Genomic DNA, 18,294 nt, shown 5'->3' with positions numbered 1-18,294 from the left:
TTGCCAGCCCTCAAAGATAAACTTTAAGGAGCTCTAGAAGAGAGAAATCTTTGAGGTTTAAGAATTCAACAGAGAACAAAATTCAGTTTCATAATTCCTTTATTTCTTTATTTATTTTCCCTTTTGTTGCCCTTGTTTTTCATTGTTGTAGTTATTGTTGTTGTTGTTATTGATGTCGTTGTTGTTGGATAGGACAGAGAGAAATGGAGAGAGGCGAGGAAGACAGAGGGGGAGAGAAAGATAGACAACTGCAGACCTACTTCACCACCTATGAAGCTACTCTCCTATAGGTGGGGAACCGGGGGTTCGAACTGGGATCCTTATGCTGGTCCTTGTGCTTTGCGCCACATGCGCTTAACCTGCTGCACTGCTGCCCTACTCCCTCTTTATTTCTTATTAATAAAAATACTTAACAAACTTGACTGGTACACCCAGTTTTATACAGTAGTGAACAGTTTCTTTCTAGCTTTAACAGTATTGTTTTATAAGCCAGTCTTTAAGTCACATGGATGCATATGGTTATATTCTTACAAATCAAATATTTGTGTGGCTGGGTGGTAGTGCAGTAGGTTAAATGCACATGGCACCAAGAGCAAGAACCAGCATAAGTATCCCAGTTCGAGCCTCTGGCTCCCCACCTGCAGGTGGGTTGCTTCACAGGCAGTGAAGCAGGTCTGCAGATGTCTGTCTTTCTCTCCCACTCTGTCTCCCCTCTTCTCAATTTCTCTCTGTCCTATCCAACAGTGACAACAATAATAATAACAACAACAGGGCAACAAAAGGGGAAAAATGGCTTCCAGGCACAGTGGATTCATAGTACAGGCACCAAGTCCCAGTGATATCCCTGGAGGCCAAAAAAAAAAAAAAATCAAATATTTGACATATTCTTCTTTGCCATGTTTTGACTATTTTGCTGTTATTGTTTCAACCATTGTTTTCATTTTTGTTTTTTAAGTAGTGTCAGGCATCAAACCTAGGGCCTTGTTGAACTGTTCAGTCACTGAGCCACCTCCTGGCTCAGTATCATGACATATATTTTAGAGAGAGAAGAAAGACCAAAGCGTTGAAACTTCACCGACTTTTGTGTTTGGTTATCTCATGCAGTTCCAGGAGTTGTGCCTACGTCCCACACATGGAAAATAGGCACTTATTTATTTATTTACTCCCATCAAGAAGAGGTATAGGACTACCCACTGCTTGTGTAACTTCCCATGTGCTGGTGCTCCCATGTGGTAGTGGGACTTACACCTGGGTCCTTATGGATTTTATACATGTACATCCAGTTGAGTTAGCTGTCAACCACTAGAGGTTTCATTTTTAAAAGTCTGCAAGACTGCACACTTGTCATGGTCTTCTTAGAGCAGCACAAGCTCTTGAAGATGGCATGCTATCCCACTGTCTCAGAGCAGCACAGACCCTGTGCCTCCTGAGGGCAGCATGTCTCAGTCCGTAGAGCAGCACAGACCCTGTGCTTCCTGAGGGTGGCATGTGATCCCATTTTCTCAGTCTTACAGCAGCACCAGACCCTGTGCCTCCTGAGGGCGGCATATCATCCTACTGTCTCAGTCTTAGAGCAGCACAGACCCTGTGCCTCCTGAGGGCAGCATATCATCCTACTGTCTCAGTCTTAGAGCAGCACAGACCCTGTGCCTCCTAAGGGTGGCATGTGATCCTTTGCATTTGACAGGTAAATACGCCATGCGAGACCTGGTCAACCGGCTCCCCGGGGGCACCGGCCCCAGCGTGCTATCTGATGAAACCGTAGCTGCCATCTGCTGTGCTCTACATGAAGTCACTAGCAAAAACATGGAGAATGCCAAGGCTCTGGCCGACTCAGGGGGCATAGAGAAGCTGGTGAACATAACCAAGGGCAGAGGAGACAGGCAAGTCATGTGGGGAGGCCTGTCCCCAGACCACCCCTGTGGGGCCCTTTGTCTGGGAGGCCCTTCTGGGGAAGGCTCTGCCTCTGCATTTCAGGCACACCAGTCAGCTGGTTCTCTAGCTGGGAAAGCTGCTTTGCTGGGACAGGGGCAGCTGTGAGTCCTTCAGCTTCATTGTAACACCCCATATCCATTGGTAACATTTGGTGGTACGAACACTGGGGAGAATCAGAGTGCCAGGGTGAGGAAAGGCTGGGACACTGCTCTTGCACCTCCTCTCAGCTCCAGCCTCTAGATCCTGTTGTACATGAGCATCTGTTTGAATTCTGTCAGTCCTGGAGTCCCTCCTCTGCAAAAGAGTTGCCCTGGCCTCAGGATGTGCCTTGGGCTCAGCTCGCACGTTCCCTTCTGGGTGACACGGGTGCATGCACTGCATGGAAGCAGAATGGGCTTGCTATAGAGCTCTGGCAGTGACTGTAGGTCTGCCTCTTATCAGAGCAGCATAACCTTCAGTGAAGGAGGTTGCTTGGCACCTTCTCCCCAGGACAGGACTGCTGTCTTACTGGCAGAGCAGCACAACACCTCTGTTCACATTTGCCAGCCCACCCCTGCTTGATTCTGCTCTTAGCAGAGTTCTCTGCCATGTTATCTGACCCACCAGAAGCAGGGGCTTTGTTCACTGCTTCTTCCTCTGTGTGTAAAACAAGTATGTATTAACTGACTAGCAGTGCTAAGAGTTACCTTATGCCTTGTCTTTCCCTTTCCAGTGTTGATAGAAATACTGTAATATAGGGAGTCAGGCGGTAGCGCAGCGGGTTAAGCACACATGGTGCAAAGCGCAAGGACCAGTGTAAAGATCCCGGTTCGGGCCCCCAGCTCCCCACCTGCAGGGGAGTCGCTTCACAAGTGGTGAAGCAGGTCTGCAGGTGTCTTTCTCACCCCCTCTCTGTATTCCCCTTCTCTCTCCATTTCTCTCTGTTCTATCCCACAACAAGGATATCAATAACTACAACAATAAAAAACAAGGGCAACAAAAGGGAATAAATAAATATAAGAAAAAATTTATTTAAAAAAAGAAATACTATAATATAATAATAATGTAGTAATGTAGCAAATATCCCCTTTATGAGGTCAAAGCCTTACTGCATTTTCTGTTTTCATAACAAGGAGAAATCTTTAGTCACACTCCCTTTGATTTCATTAGGAAGAAGTGCACATGGTTTCCATTTGTTTTGAAGTGAAGGGAATAAGATGTTGCAGATAAAATTGGGTTGCATCCCACTAACTCCCCTTCCTGGCCTCCGCCCCCTTGCTGAACTAACTAATGATGATTTGTGCTGTTAAATTTTGCTGGGTAGCCTACATTTGTGAGTGGGAAAAGAAAAGGCTAAGGAAATGCTGAATCAGTGCTAAAACCTTTGCCTATTAAAAAAAATAAATAAATAATGTGATTGGTCTAAATTTTAAAGAGAGATCCAGAAAGCTCTGAACGAAATCAAGAGTACACTTCCCTTTTACTCATGAGGTAATTTTCCTGCCCCTGGGGCCAACAGTACAAACCAGGAGGTAATGGAAGGCCAGGTGAGGACTGACTATGTCACAGTACTAGACATGGTGGTTGAGAGTCTTCAGACCATTGAAGAAACCCAGGGGCCCATGATCTCAGAAACCAAGGGAAGGAAGTATTTCAAAGGTGAGCATATGCCAAATTCTTCCACTCTGGCGGGACAAGAACTGGGAATTGTTCAGCTAAACAGCGATGAGGTTGTAAGTTTGAGATAAAATAGAAGATGGGAGATTAGAGATGAAAATGCATAGCTCTTTGAAAGAGTTCCGCTGCAAAGGGAAACAGGAAGCCTTCCTTGCTGTTTTCAGCTGGGCTTCTGTCTCTAAACATGTCTAGCCTAGCTACCTGTCTCAAGTGTCTCCCTGGCACACTGCTGCTTTATTGAGTGTTGAGAGCAGATGCAGAACCGGGTATGAGCCCTGCCCTGCTTGCTTCTGTGTCAGCTACTAGCTTGCAAAGACAGGAAGTTATTAGCTCAGTGATGATGTGGGACTGAGCTGGAAGAGGGCAGTCATGAGGCGTGGAGGCCCATGGGCCTGTATCAGGTTCTGAAATGTCAACTACCTTCATTCCATTGGGATTTCTCCTTATGCTGCAGTTCATGTTTAGAAAATATAAAATGAAGGAAGGCTTTGACCTCATTCTGTTCTAAACTCATCAGGGTTAGCAAGAAGATTGAGTCTGAATGGAGAGATGGTGAAGTTCCTCTGGGAACAGTCAATTGCAAAGCCCCTGGGCTACCCTGCATCCCTCCCTCAGTGAAGCTGACGGAGTCTGCTTTCCCGCAGCAGAAACCCAGATGCGGGGGCGGGGGTGGAGGACAGGGCAGAGAAAGTGCTTGCAACCTCCTCCATGGGAGGATGGGGTAGAAAAAGAGGTCAGTCCTAGATCCTGTGATGCACATCTGGAGTCTAACCCTCATTATCAGAATGAGTTTTGAAGACAGAGATGTTTAGTTACCCTGCCAGCTGACTCCAAACACCGACCCCCAAACGCACACACCCTCTCCCCATGGCCATCTGAAGGCCTTTGCTGAGACAGGAAGCTTTACTCTGCACTTCTCTTGACCAGTGTGTGCAGAGCAGTGCTTAGACAGCCCCAGGGTCAGCAAATCATCAAGAAGGGGAGCATAGTAACTAACCATATCTTTCAAATCAAACATCAGAGCACATTGGCCATCTACAATAGAGGAGTATAAACAGTGAGGGGACAGTGAAGTTACATGAAGGTGAAATGATGGAAATGAGGGGGTGACTTAAACTAGCCTGGGGCCACGGTAGCCCCATATATACAATGTGGTCATGGCCGTAGCCTCAAAGCCCCTCATTTCCATGATAAGGCTGAGGGCTGACAGCTAGGAAAGACCCTCGAGTCAGAGGCCTGGGTTCCTCACTGCTGCTCCTTGCAGAGCACAGGCCCTGAACTTGACCAGCCTAGGTCTTGCTGGCTTCTCAGTGTGTTGTAAGTAGCCTGTGGCCCCATTGCCTCTGGTTTCCAGCCTGAGGTTCTGAGAGCCACCTGACGCTGTGCTGCCCACTTGTTAACATCCTCTTTCTCTCCTTAGATCATCCCTGAAAGTGGTGAAGGCTGCAGCTCAGGTCTTGAATACATTATGGCAATATCGGGACCTCCGGAGCATTTATAAAAAGGTAACTCAAGAATAGCTCTACATAACTAGCATTCATCACAGCACACATTCACAATCATTTATTGTAATGAAGTGTCATTATCATTTTGAGAGGCTTCTGTTTCTCTTTTCACTCCTTAGGATGGGTGGAATCAGAACCATTTTATCACACCCGTGTCGACTTTAGAGCGAGACCGATTCAAGTCACATCCTTCCTTGTCTACCACCAACCAGCAGATGTCCCCTATCACTCAGTCAGGTCAGTGGGTAAACTCCACTCTGCAAGAGCACTTGTTTGACAGAACATTGTGAGCACAGATGATTAAACCTGTCGCTTCCAAACACTGAAAAGGAACATTGGCTTTTGGAGTGGGAGCTACCTTTGGGGATTCTATACTACTATTAGCCACAGACTTTCCTCCTTTTATTAATTAACATTTCATTTTATTTTCACTTTTGAACTGGGAATTGGCATCTGTGCAATTCCAGTGTTCTTGGTGGACTTTATTTTCCAGAGAGAGGTAAGATGAGAGAGAGAGAGAGAGAGAGAGAGAGAGAGAGAGAGAGAGAGAGGGAAGGGAAGATTCCACAACACCGCTTCAGCACTCTAGAAGCTTCTCATCTGCATGGTGCTTCTGTGTGGTGCCTGGGTTCTCAAGCCTGGGTAAGTGTGGGTTCTACACTTCCTGGCCCCCTCATTCTTCCATTTTAGAAATCTATTCAATTTTATACCACCTGCAGTGCTTAAATTACCCTGTGGGTTTTGCTTGACTGGCCTGAGAGGGAGTGGGGAAATCTGCATGTCACAAGCTGACCAGGTAGCGTATGTGTAGGAAAACAGAGAGAGAGCCTTTGAGAATTGCCTAAAGATCTGCTCTGCCTGGTCCCCTACTGACCATAAGTTGGGCAGTTTTTCTGTAGTGAATTTTTTTATTTCTTTATTGGGGGATTAATAGTTTACAGTCAACAGTAAAATATAATAGTTTGTACATGCATAGCATTTCCACATAACAATTTGACCTTCTCTAGGTCTTCCCCTGCCATCATGTTCCAGGACCTAACCCCTCCCTCCTCCCTCCCCCCTCCTCCCTCCAAGTCTTTGGTGTAGTAAGTGACTTTTTTCTGTTTTTCTTCTATTGAAATTCTGAAACAAGGTTCTTTACCCCCATAATCTGGGCGAGCCATGATATTCTTTCCCTCACCTTTTTTTCCCTGCCAGTTAATCCTCTACCCCCACCCCCAGCTTGCAGAGCTAGTAGGAACAGACCCTAGAATTAGGCTTGCATGAATTTATTTCACTTATGGCAGCCAATGATCTACGTGGAGCGACAGACTGTTACTACTGTGTCAGATCTGGCCTGTAAATGTGATCCTTAAATAAAAGACAGAAAGGGGGCAGGCAGTGGCTCACCTGGTTACATCCTCACATTACAGTGCACAAGGACCTGGGTTCAAGCCCCCACTCCCCACCTGCAAGGGGAAAGCTTCACGAGTGGTAAAGTAGGTCTGCAGATATCTCTGTTCCTCTCCTCTGTCTCCCCCCCCTTTCAATTTCTCTGTCTCTGTCCAATAATATAAATAAATAAATGAAACAGGGACAAACCATAAGTACTTGTTTTAAATCTGGTTTGCTCTTTTTTCTTTTCCAGAAAAAGAAAAAAGCTCAGCTCTGGCTTATCAGAGCCTCGGGCATGAGAGTCTTTTTGTGTAATCATTATACTATCTCTTCTCCACACCCAAATCTTGTTTTTAAGCCTCCCACTCTTATATATAAATATTATATGTTGCATTTAGCTCTGCTACTACTGGCAGTCTTATTTCTCATGTGGACAGATGTGGGCAAAAAGACTAATACATGACCAGTGATTTTCACTACATAATTGGATGTCTCACTTGTATTGGAATTTTTAAAAATTATCTGTGCCCACTGGGCACAGTGTGTATTTATATCTTAGTGCTCAAAGTATGAGTTGTTGTCTGCAAAGAAACCTGTGTTTGTTTGGTTTTTTTCTTCCATCCTTACTGAGCTCCCACGTGTAGCCCAAGGCAGTCTCTCTTTGTGAAAATGCTGAGAATCCTTTAGAGATTCAGGAATAGAAGTACCAGGGGAAACTGGGGAATGCTATGCATGTGCAAACTATTGTATTTACTGTTGAATGTAAAAACATTAATTCTCCAATAAAGAAATAAAAAAATAAAAATAAAAAATAAAAGAAGTACCAGGGGTAACGAGATATGACTTCATAGGAGGAAGCACATGTACAGAGAGAAGAATACTTTCAGACAGATTAGGACCTGGCTTCTCAGCAGCGCACTTGTCTTGAGTTTCTCTCTAATTCATGTATGGAAAGTTTGAGAAGCCCAAATTCCTTTGGATTCCATTACAAGAGGAATGTATTTCACACTTGTTACCAGTTTATGAGCATATCTGATGTCTTGCTAGTGTGATTGTGGGAGTTGAGTGAGTTTATTCTTGGTCCTGGTACCATCTAGAAAATCAGATGGTTAGCAGCACATAGATGCTACTGCCTGTGCATCCGTAACTGTGTGATTGATTGTGTGTGATTTAGTGTGTGATTAACACACTCAATTTACAATTAAGATGTAAGATGGCAGGTACACTTCCACACCACACCCTTCCACCTCCCAAAGATAACCACTGTGGTTCTCACAAGCTTTACAATTTGCTTGCTTCTGTTATCCATAACCCTTTTTTAAGACAGAGCAGGTTCATCAACTGAAGTGGCATTTGGAGGGAAATTTTTCAGTGTCAATCCTGAAAATTTCAGCACATTTAAAATCATTGGGAGCTACTGCTGTCAAATGAATAAGTAACCACTTTTATTTAGAATTGCCTATAAAGGAGCCAGGATTTGTGTGTGTGTACGTGTGTGTGAGTGTGTGTGTGTGTGTGTGTGTGTGTGTGTGTGTGTGTGTGTGTGTGTGTGTTCCCAGAGCCCTGCTGACCTCTGGCTTTTGGTGGTGCTGGAGGCTGAACTTGGGACCTTTGGTGCCTCAGGCATGAAGGGCTTTTTTGCGTAAGCATTATGCTATCTCCCTAGCCTGCCATGACTTTTAATAAGAAAATAATGTGTGCAATGTTTTTTTGTTTGTTTTGTTTTGTTTGTTGTTTTATTACTCAAAAATGCCCAAACAATGATCCATGGATAGATAATGATACTATTAAATGTTTGTCTTAAACTTGAGTTTAAAAGCCTTGTTGGCCTCTGAGGCTCTCTTCAGTTCCCTGATGAGTCAGCTTCCTGGTTTATACATGATTTCTATGACAGCTGATCACTATTTTAAAAAGAATAAACTTTATTAGCTAAGAACTCTTCTTCAGACACATTTATATATACAGATATTTTAAAAATGTGTATCGAACTGTGCCATACAACCTTTGTGTACTGAATGTTCATACATTAAGAATAACAAATGGATGTTTTCTAAGCAGCGGAACTCAGATGATAAGTTATTCAGAGTAACTCTGAGATTAGATGTAACTACTGCATGGCCCGTGTGCTGTTACCACTGGGTAAAGGCCTAGTCAAGATAAGGGCCTCTGCTTCATTGGTGGGTGAGCTCAGGCTCTACCGGCACTGCTTTGCACCCTGAGGCCTACAGCCTGACTGTTCTTCAGTCCCAGCTGCACTGCACTTCTGACTACTGACCTTTGTTTTCCAGAGACACTGACAGCTGCTTTCTCTCTCTCCTTCCCTCTCACCCTTCCGCCCGCCCTTCAGTCGGCAGTACCTCCTCCTCACCAGCACAATTAGGCATCAGAGATCCTCGCTCTGAGTACGCTAGGACCCAGCCACCTGTGCAGTATTACAATAGCCAAGGGGATGCCACACAGAAAGGCCTATACCCTGGTAGGTGCCACTTTACTGTGTGACATGGAGCTTGAGAAGTGGCCTGTGGCCCAACAGATATCCCGTACCTCAGCAGCAAACCTTCTTTCCAGTCTGTCCCTTTCTTGCTTCAGGGGAAGTTGCACTTAACTAAGTAAAACAAGCTAGTGGTCTTGTGGCCACAAATTTAAAAAATTGACTCACCTCCTAAGTTTAGACCTAAGAATGGAAGGCCATTTTATTTACATTTTCATAGACAAGAGCTTGAATGAACACCACAATATAGAATATGATTTGTCTCAAACTTTCTTAAGAATAAAAAGTACTAAACAACATTAGTATTTTTCAGCCTACTCAGAAAACTGTACATGTAATTTTTAAGGGATACTATTCCAAAAAATTATTAAGATTTCACGTCCCAACTGTATTAAAAATTATAAATGATTTACACATTAAATAAGGCACTGTGAGTTACCAAAAAAAAAAAAAAAACCTATCTGTTAAAAAGAAAGAAAGAAAGAAAGCTGGCAGTATGCTAACAGCTGTTGGGGGAGCTGTCTCAGTGGTGCTGTTGTCTTTGAAACTGTAGCTCTGCAGAACTGTGTGCTAGTAACTGTTACTATGGCGACTGCAAGCTCCTTGCAGAGGAGACGCACAGACTGCACTGCATTGCTGCCTCCAGTTTGCAGCAGCCTGCTGCATTTTAAAGCTCGCTGCGTCAACACACACACCCATCTGTATCTTCTTAGCTTACTTCACTGAATTAATTTGCCTCAAGGGTGTTTCATTTTCCTCATTAAGAATATCTTTGTTAGCCTCAACAGTAAGAGAAGGGCAACCAGTGCTATCGCCAGGAGTCTTTTGTGGACACTTTGAGACACTTGTCTGATGACCAGGCTCTAGGTTTGTCTCAGGAAGCACTTATACAGACTATACCTCCATTGGACGCATACCTAGGCCTGCACCTCCCCGAACCCAGAGTGCCAGAGACAGCTGCTCTGAGGACTTGGTGCTTGTTCTATTTTCCTCTCCATTCGGGTCCAGTGCTCTTCTTTGAGACCTAGAAATGTGATGTCCCTGAACCCAAGGAGGGGGGTGGGGAGACTCCTACAGAGCCAGGCAGAAAAGTTTCACAGGTGTGGCAGGCTCCCTGCAGCCCCTGGGGCTCGGGAAGGAACGCTCTCAGGATGCTCTGCACATTGGCCATGTTTCTTGGTGAACTATGCAAATGGCCTATTTCATGCAGTGGTTGTTCACTCTTGACGGTCTTGGGGTAAGAGCCAGCAGACCCAGGGAGCACAGGCTCCTGGCTGCCCTAGCCTCTGCTGGCCCCAGGGGACAGAGAGACCTAGTGCAGGAAACCCACACAACCTAATGCAGCATAGTAATGAGTTCTAGTTTTAATTTCATAAAATATTTTTTTCCAGGCTCCAGCAAACCTTCACCAATTTACATCAGTTCCTATTCCTCACCAGCAAGAGAACAAAATAGACGGCTACAGGTGAATTTGCAATCGTTTTTATGAAGGCCAGTTATCAGGGGTCAACCCAGGAAGCGTTCCTGCCAGAAGCCGGGCCAAGCTGGCAGGGGTGGAGGAGCTTCCCTGGGAATCTTGTCTCCATGGAAACACATCTGGGCATTAGTACATGTCTCCCACAGTGGCTTCACATCCTGAAATATCTGTGCTGGTGCTGCTGAGACCACCAGGCCTGTGATGGGAAATAACTGAGAGGATTTGAACTCATACTTTGCCCAACAACTTCCTTTTCCACTCTTTCTGTTAGCCTCTAAAATTCCTTCTGTGCTCCAGGTGGGGAAAGGTTGGTAAACACACTACTTTTTTTTTTCTTTTACACCAGAACATTGCTAGCTCTGGCTTAAGGTGGTCAGGGAGATTGAACTGAAACTTTGGAGCTTCAGCCATGAGTCTCTGTCCCACCCTCCCATTGTTCTCTTCATTGTTTACTTCACCCTCTGTCCTCATAACTCCCTACCTCCATGGTGTGAAGACACAAGTCCACCCTCAGGTCAAAACAGATTCAGCCCTGCTGGAGCAGAGCCCACAGTAGCTGAGTGAGGATTAAATCAATTTTATTATATATATAATAATTATGTAATTTTTATATATATTGAATAGAAATGGAGAGAAATTGAGGAGAGAGAAAAACCTACAGCTTCCCCACCCCCATGGGTGGACTGGGGGCTTGAACCTGGTTCCTTGTGCATGATAACGTGCACCCTACCAGATTCACCACCACCAGGCCCCTTCCAGCTGAGTTTTTGTCCTTCTTGATGTTGTATGTACCTGGGCCGTCTGTGCTCCCCTCTTATCCCCAAGTTTGTGTATCTCCTGATCATCATCACAGGGTGCTCTGAGACTCTCAGCATCATCACCTTTTCTCTGTAGATAGGAGAAAAAGGACTTGTGCCATAGTGTTCTATTCCAGACAGATACCCCCAAGACTCATGATTCTAACTGAAAATTAAAAAGATCACTTCACTCTGGAAGCATTATGTCAGAATGTGTTTAATACCAGAGCATGTTGGTAATACCTGTATGGTAAATGTAGGACATCCTACCAGGTCAAGAGATGGGGACATGAGCAAAAGGAAAGACAGACATTAGAACCTTGACAATTTTTTCTCCAAACATATTTGGAGATGTTAGTAAGACCAGAAATTAGGCAAAAGGAAAGGATAAGGAAGCAGGGCTCCTCCCTTTAAGTGGACCATATGTTTAGCTTTGCTTCCTCGTGGGTTTACTAACCTGACATTGACATGTCTCCTGTTAGATTCTGTTTGCACATGTCTCTGTAACCACCTTCCCATCTTGAGATTTCTTACCCCTTTGATAGTACAAGAGGGTTTTAAAAGTTGGACTGGGGTTAAACAGACTCCATATTTCCTTTGAACTGAGGAGTGGACTTAGTCCTCTCAAAGTACATTTTAATCATGGTATTAATTGTATAATTACAATTATCCAAAACCCCAAAGGCAACATTAAACAAGTATCTGATGTGCTAACAGTGTTCCTCCATCAGGGCAAGCCAAGGCCATCACTACATGGGGTGTGGCAACGTCCTGGGCCCTTCCACAGCAGAGCAGAGAATTGAGCCTCCTAGTGAAGGGAGTTATCAAAGGACACCTGGCCAACTTAGTCTCTTGTTGGGCACTGGCTTCTCTAGACACCATAAGACAAAATTTTTATAAATACAACTGACCTACCTGTAAACATTATTTAAAATTCTTACAAACCTATAGTAAATCTTCAGTGTGCAGCACAAATAGTTTTCCACAGCAGTCACAATTATTGACTGCTGCTTTTAAATTTTGAAATAAGGAAGTTCATAAGAATTTTTGTTTAGGGGGTCGGGTGGTAGCGCAGCAGGTTAAACGCATGTGGCGCGAAGTGCAAGGACCGGCATAAGGATCCCGGTTCGAGCCCCCAGCTCCCCACCTGCAGGAGAGTCACTTCACAGGTGGTGAAGCAGGTCTGCAGGTGTCTCTTTCTCTCCCCCTCTGTCTTCCCCTCCTCTCTCCATTTCTCTCCTGTTCAGCAACAATGACAATAACAACAATAATAACTACAACAAAATAAAACAAGGACAACAAAAGGGAAAATAAATAATAATAAAGTAATTTTTGTTTAAACATGTATTTTCAAGAATTGCTTTGATTTACTTGCCTTTTCATTTTTGTCAACAGCAACAACAGCTGTACTATAGCCAAGACGACTCCAGTAGGAAGAACTTTGATGCATACAGATTATATCTGCAGTCTCCGCATAGCTATGAAGACCCTTACTTTGATGAGCAAGTTCATTTCCCAGCTTCTTCTGATTATTCAACACAGTATGGACTGAAATCGACCACAAACTATGTTGACTTTTACTCCACTAAGCGACCTTCTTACAGAGCAGAACAATACCCAGGGTCTCCGGACTCATGGGTGTAGCATCGAGATGCTCAGTGGAGCTCTTTCTAATCTTGTTAAGAATGAGATGAAAAGTCTGTCTTGCTGATTTGGTGATGAAATGAGAAAGTGAAATAGAAGGAATGAGTGTAGAGCCTTTTTTTTTCTTTTTTGAGGAATTATCAGGGAAATGAGGGAACTTTTGGGAGAAATGACTTTGTAAGCTCTATTTAGGTGTTAAGTCTAATTACCTGTAGATTCCATAGTTTGGTGACAATGTGGGCGAGGTGATGAGAGGTTGGAGAAATGGGTAGAATGAGATGGGGATGTGTAGGTCAAATTAAAGATGAATTTTTAAATGTGAATAAAGTTACGTTCTGATAGTTTGTACAGAGAAAAATAAAATGGATGACCTTCATGTTTTATTGCTATTACTAAATGTCAAGATTGTATGCTATTATGTCTTGTAAATTTATTTTGTTGGTGTAAATATAGAAATGCCACATTGGTCAAGTGCCATCATTTGTAACGCAGTGTGTCATTTGAAAAGAGAATGAAGAAGCTGACAGCTTAAAAAATATAGATGGGAGGCCCACGAAATTGTTAATAATTCAAATAAACTACAACATCTTTTGTTTTCAAGGTGAATAGTGTACCTTTGAAGCACAAAGTCTGATCTGGCATAGCAGCTCATGCCCATCCCTGCCTCTTCATAGGACACTTCACTGCCATTTTCTATGCACATAAAAAATAAATAAATGTGGACATTTCATCCTTGGAAATTTGCTCCCTATTCTTCATTTTCTGTGTGTGATATAGCGGGGAAAACAGATTACTAAATGCAAATCTAATTGCATGTCAAAAACAGCTCTAGTGCCCAACTTTTAGTTCTACACAGCTAATGTCTGTCATAACAGGGCTATACCTTGCCTCCTACTTGTCTGTTTAAGTGACACTGTTATTTAGAACTTGTTTCTAATCTAAATGCACATTGCCATTTTCTCAAGTTTTGGTTTAGATTGCTGTCAGCACTTAAAACTACTTTTCACCCACCTAAGGGCCCAGCCCTGATTAAATTGACAGGTTCCTCGGCTTATTTTTATTATTTTTTAAGAACTACATAGGAACAGTGAACAGGTACTTACTGGTCAGTAAAAACAATGTATATGACAAAACACATTCTAATTATTTTTTTTGCTGTGATTCCACCACAGAGATTTCTGGACTAGACCCTGAAATTATCATAATACTGAGTGGCATTACTTGCTAGCTTTTGCTCACCTGTGAGAATGAAAAGGGAGACCCAAATCTGCAGCTTTCCCACATTTTGTGATTTCCTACTGTCACCTCAGCTCCTGGCTCTTCCTTGAGAAACAAACACCCACATAGCAGGTCATGGAGGTTGGGACCTCGCTCCATATAGCCTGCAAAGTGGCACTGATCCTAAATGTGAACTGAGATGGCACAGATTCCTGGCTCCCTTCAGGGCAGACATTAGGACTTCAGCTCTGATGCCACTGGAGTTTGGGATCAATAACTTCCCTGAACCTGCTGTTTATACCCAGGCAGCTAGGCTGACTGCCTATAGCTGCTGCTTTGGAAGCTGAGTGGTTTGGGGAACCACACTGCCTGCTCTGACAGCATTGCACAGCCCAGTCCAAACTGATAATACAAAGAACTTAACTTGGGTCTTCATCCAGGTCTCAGTGGGACCAGTTTGTCACCACTGTTCACTTATTAAACATTTAAATTAAACATTTAAAACATTTATGTTTATATGGAGTACTTGTCAACAACAAGAAGGAATGAGCCAATAATATGAGTGTTAAACAATTTCAGATGAATCTCAGGCCAGCAAATTGGCTTCCTTGAGTTACCTGCTGCTTTGGCCCAGGCGAGAGCCTAGCCTCCAGGGCACTGAGGGAAGCTTCAGTGCTGCAGCCTCTCCCCCTCCCCCTTTACTTCCCTCTCCCTCTCCTTTCCTCTCTCTTTCCCCCCTCCCTTTCTCCCTCTTCCCCTTTTCCCTACCTCTCCCTTTCTGTCCTCTTCCCTCCCCCCCTCCCTCTCTTTACTCCTCTCCATCTCCTTACCCCTCCCCCCTCTCTCTCCATCTCTACCTCTCTGTCCCTATCTAAATAGATGTTGCTCAAACTACGAAACTAGAAGTGAGATTCCATGATTGATGGTTCTATTCTGAGCAGGTGTGACAGAAATGGTGACAGAAAGTGATGAGATAGCACTAGAGATGGACTCGAGCCACTGGAGTATCTGAGATGATGACTAGAATCACTGACTAAAGAGCGTTCTGGAATGATGGAAATGCTCTATAGTCACAACTCTTGCACAGGTGTCTATATCAAATGTACCTAAATGTGTGCTTGAGCCTGTCCTTTTCACCATGTGTAAGATATCCCATTAAAAATATTAACTTGTGCGTCAAATATCTAAAGAGCTTGGCTGTGATATTCATAATCAGTTTTATGACTAAAAAGCAAAATTCGAGGGGGGGGTGGTGTCGGGCAGTAGCACAGTGGGTTAAGCGCTGCTCAGCCGCTGTAAACAGGGCAGCAGACATGGCAGGGCCATGGGGCAGGGCCGCGGCAGCCTATCCTGGCCGCCACCCTGGGGCACCTCGGCCCGCGCCTTCTGCATGGCCCTCCCGCCCTCATGCTATAAAGTCTGGACAGATCCCGGACCACCTGGAGACCACGGGCTCCCTGCCAAAACGGCCCCATGGCCGACATCTCCAGCTTGGGTCTGAAGGCAGACAAGCTAGAATACGCAGAGATTCGTGCAGAGATCGTAACCTACAATTCCTAGAAGTGGAGCTGCCCAAGAGGCCACCGCTGGACAACGCACTCCCAGAACGGCTAAGACAGTATAGATCTAAATTCATGTTTAAAATGACATGTCTTTGTAACAAAAGTTTCTCTCCTTGTATATTGAAGACCATGTGTATGTGTGTGTTTAAAGTTTAGTAACATTAACTTTAAGGTTAAGAATATAACTTTAAGGCTAAATTCTTACCAGGCAAAGTTAAATGAAAAAGGTTTTCAACGTAATTCTCATAAAGATAAAATTAACTTACATTTAAAGTCTGAGGTAAAAATTAGTTAACAATCAATATATTTTAACTAAATTGGTCTAAACAAAACCTGCACACACCTAGGGTGTGTCTCGATCTTAAATGGGTGTAACAAACGGTTAAATAGACGTTGTTGATATGTAAAACTCTCAAATTCCTTCTCAATTAGAAACGTTAGATTGTGCTATGGTTATGCTAATGACAAGTTTTGTTTCATAGTAAGTAAATTGCAGCTGTCAAGTTCTCTGCAAAAAAGCAGAATTCCAATGGCTGACATCCCCCATCAAGACAACAAAGGCTGACTGCAGCCAGCTGCCCTTGGGACTCTAGGTCGTTCCCCACTCCCATGCTAGAAAATGCCCGTCGAGACAAGTACGCACCCCAGAGGCAGGAAAAAAAATTTTTTTAAGCTGATAAAGTTTTGCCCACAGAGGCAAGAAATGGGCCCCTCAGGCCTTCCCTTGGAGGGAAGTTGGTCAAACACTAACTCACACTACTAACATTGTCTGGAAGACCATGCTACTGAGCTGTTGTAGTCATGTATCATCACTGAAGAATTGTGGTTACTGACTGTAGCACCATCTCCCACAGCAGTGATGTCAGCATGACAAGTTGGAGGGGATTTTTGTTTCCTACTCTTCTTCACAAATTGAAAGAAGCAAAGACAGACCAATGCTAGTTTGAGCCCACGATGGCCCCATGACCTAAGTTCTGTCCCCAAGTTCTGTCCCTCACACACATGGCTTCCCATTAGCTGCTGGAACTCCTGCAGTCACACCCTCATTCTCCAGCAGGAAGGAAAGAATTGGGGAGCTAAGTAGGTCAATATTACAGTCCAAGATTTGATGACTGAGGTACCAGGTCAATCCTACATGCCAGATCACCAAATCAGAGTATTTTTCTCTGCCTCTCCCTCTCCCTCTCTCTCTCATAAAAACAAATGCAATGATTCTTTTTTAACAGGTATCAGTAACACTTGCCGAATGAGTTGATCTATTGAAAATACTTCCATAGTCTACTCACCCATACCTCTCATTGGCCACCCTATTTGTAAGGGAGAATGGGAAAAGAAGTTTTAAATCATGACCACTGCTTCTTGTAGTTATTAAAAGCTAATGTAGAAGCCAGTCATAAAATCTAGCAAAGAGGGAGTCCAGCAGTAATGCAGCAAGTTAAGCGTACATGGTGTGTACATGGTGCCAAGAGCAAGGACTGGCATAAGGATCCCAGTTCGAGCCCCCAGCTCCCCACCTGCAGGGGAGTCGCTTCACAGGCAGTGAAGCAGGTCTTCGGGTGTCTATCTTTCTCTCCCCTTTTCTGTCTTCCCCTCCTCTTAATTTCTCTCTTTCCTATCTAACGACATCAATAACAGCAACAATAATAACTACAACAACAATAAAAAACAAAAATGGCAACAAAAGGGAAAAATAAATAAATATATAATATTTTAAAATTCTAGCAAAGAAAATGAGGGGTGGGTAGTGGAGGTATTATCAGTCTCTCCCTGGGACACTATGATGCTGTGAGTTTCCCTATAATCCATTATTTCAGTTCCTATGTAGACTCCAAGTCAGAACCCTATGCTAATTAATTCCATGCTTGAAAGGAAGCCACAGTTCCCATTCCTCCTTAAACATGAATACTAATCAATCCAGATGAAGCTTTTCAAGCTCACACTGACCAAGAGATAAGAATCCCAGCAGGTAAATTTTAATTTATTGTTCCAACTCAAAGCTTGCAAGTTAATCAGTCTTGTGGTCTGAACCCCCACTTCCTGGTAATTTCCGTCTCTGGAGATAGAGTAGGAAAGTTCAGGATGCCCATAGATTTGCCTGAGGATTTGACAGAGGGACTCTGTCCCTGTGCCCACTGTGGCCAGTGTATGTCACATGTCCATGCAAGATTATTTTGGCAAAGTTTCTACTGTTAAAAGGACTTTCTACTGTTAAGGACTACAAAAGATGAATAAGGGCAAGAGACTGGCATACTTTAATGATGACTCTTTAGTCACTACCAGGCCACCCCATCACCTGGGACCCTGGTCAGGGAATCCTGGGGTTCCCACAGAGACATGGTGGGCCTAGACCTCTAACAGATCCCTATCACCACTGTCGCTGGTCATCTTCATCAGGAACAACATAGTGGACCCCTTTGTGGGCCTCTACAGGACCTTGCCCTAAATGTGGATAAACAAGGGTAGCAAATGTTCCATTCTCTGAAGGGAGGTTGGATAACATATTCTATCTTTCAACCGAGGATGATGGGTCCTAAAATTAGTGCAGCCTGGAATGTTCCTAGCCGTGACCACAGAATGCCAGCTCAGACCTAGAGGGATGCAGAGATTACATAGGTTTCTGTGCTGACTATGGGCC

The 18,294-nt window shown here is 44.0% G+C and overlaps 1 protein-coding gene across 19 annotated transcripts in view; it reads left to right on the top strand.

The window, feature by feature from the left end:
* Nucleotides 1-13,619, top strand: part of PKP4 (plakophilin 4) — a 198,687-nt gene extending 185,068 nt beyond the window's left edge. For 11 of the 19 annotated variants that reach the window (XM_060177883.1, XM_060177882.1, XM_060177886.1 and 8 more), the window contains 6 exons: nucleotides 1,688-1,883; nucleotides 5,012-5,096; nucleotides 5,216-5,333; nucleotides 8,818-8,946; nucleotides 10,353-10,426; nucleotides 12,631-13,619. In XM_060177883.1, coding sequence (XP_060033866.1) covers nucleotides 1,688-1,883; nucleotides 5,012-5,096; nucleotides 5,216-5,333; nucleotides 8,818-8,946; nucleotides 10,353-10,426; nucleotides 12,631-12,879 — 851 coding nt within the window. In that variant the 3' untranslated portion in view covers nucleotides 12,880-13,619. Of the gene's footprint in view, nucleotides 1-1,687; nucleotides 1,884-5,011; nucleotides 5,097-5,215; nucleotides 5,334-8,758; nucleotides 8,947-10,352; nucleotides 10,427-12,630 lie in introns of those variants that run through there. The other 8 variants (XM_060177885.1, XM_007524294.2, XM_060177884.1 and 5 more) reach the window with 6 other exon arrangements.
* The last annotated feature ends 4,675 nt before the right edge of the window (nucleotides 13,620-18,294 follow it).

Source organism: Erinaceus europaeus, chromosome 18 (assembly GCF_950295315.1).
Source record: "Erinaceus europaeus chromosome 18, mEriEur2.1, whole genome shotgun sequence".
In the NCBI taxonomy this organism is placed as follows: domain Eukaryota; kingdom Metazoa; phylum Chordata; class Mammalia; order Eulipotyphla; family Erinaceidae; genus Erinaceus; species Erinaceus europaeus.
Note: the sequence above shows the minus strand (reverse complement) of the source record. Positions and strands in the feature narration are given on the sequence as shown.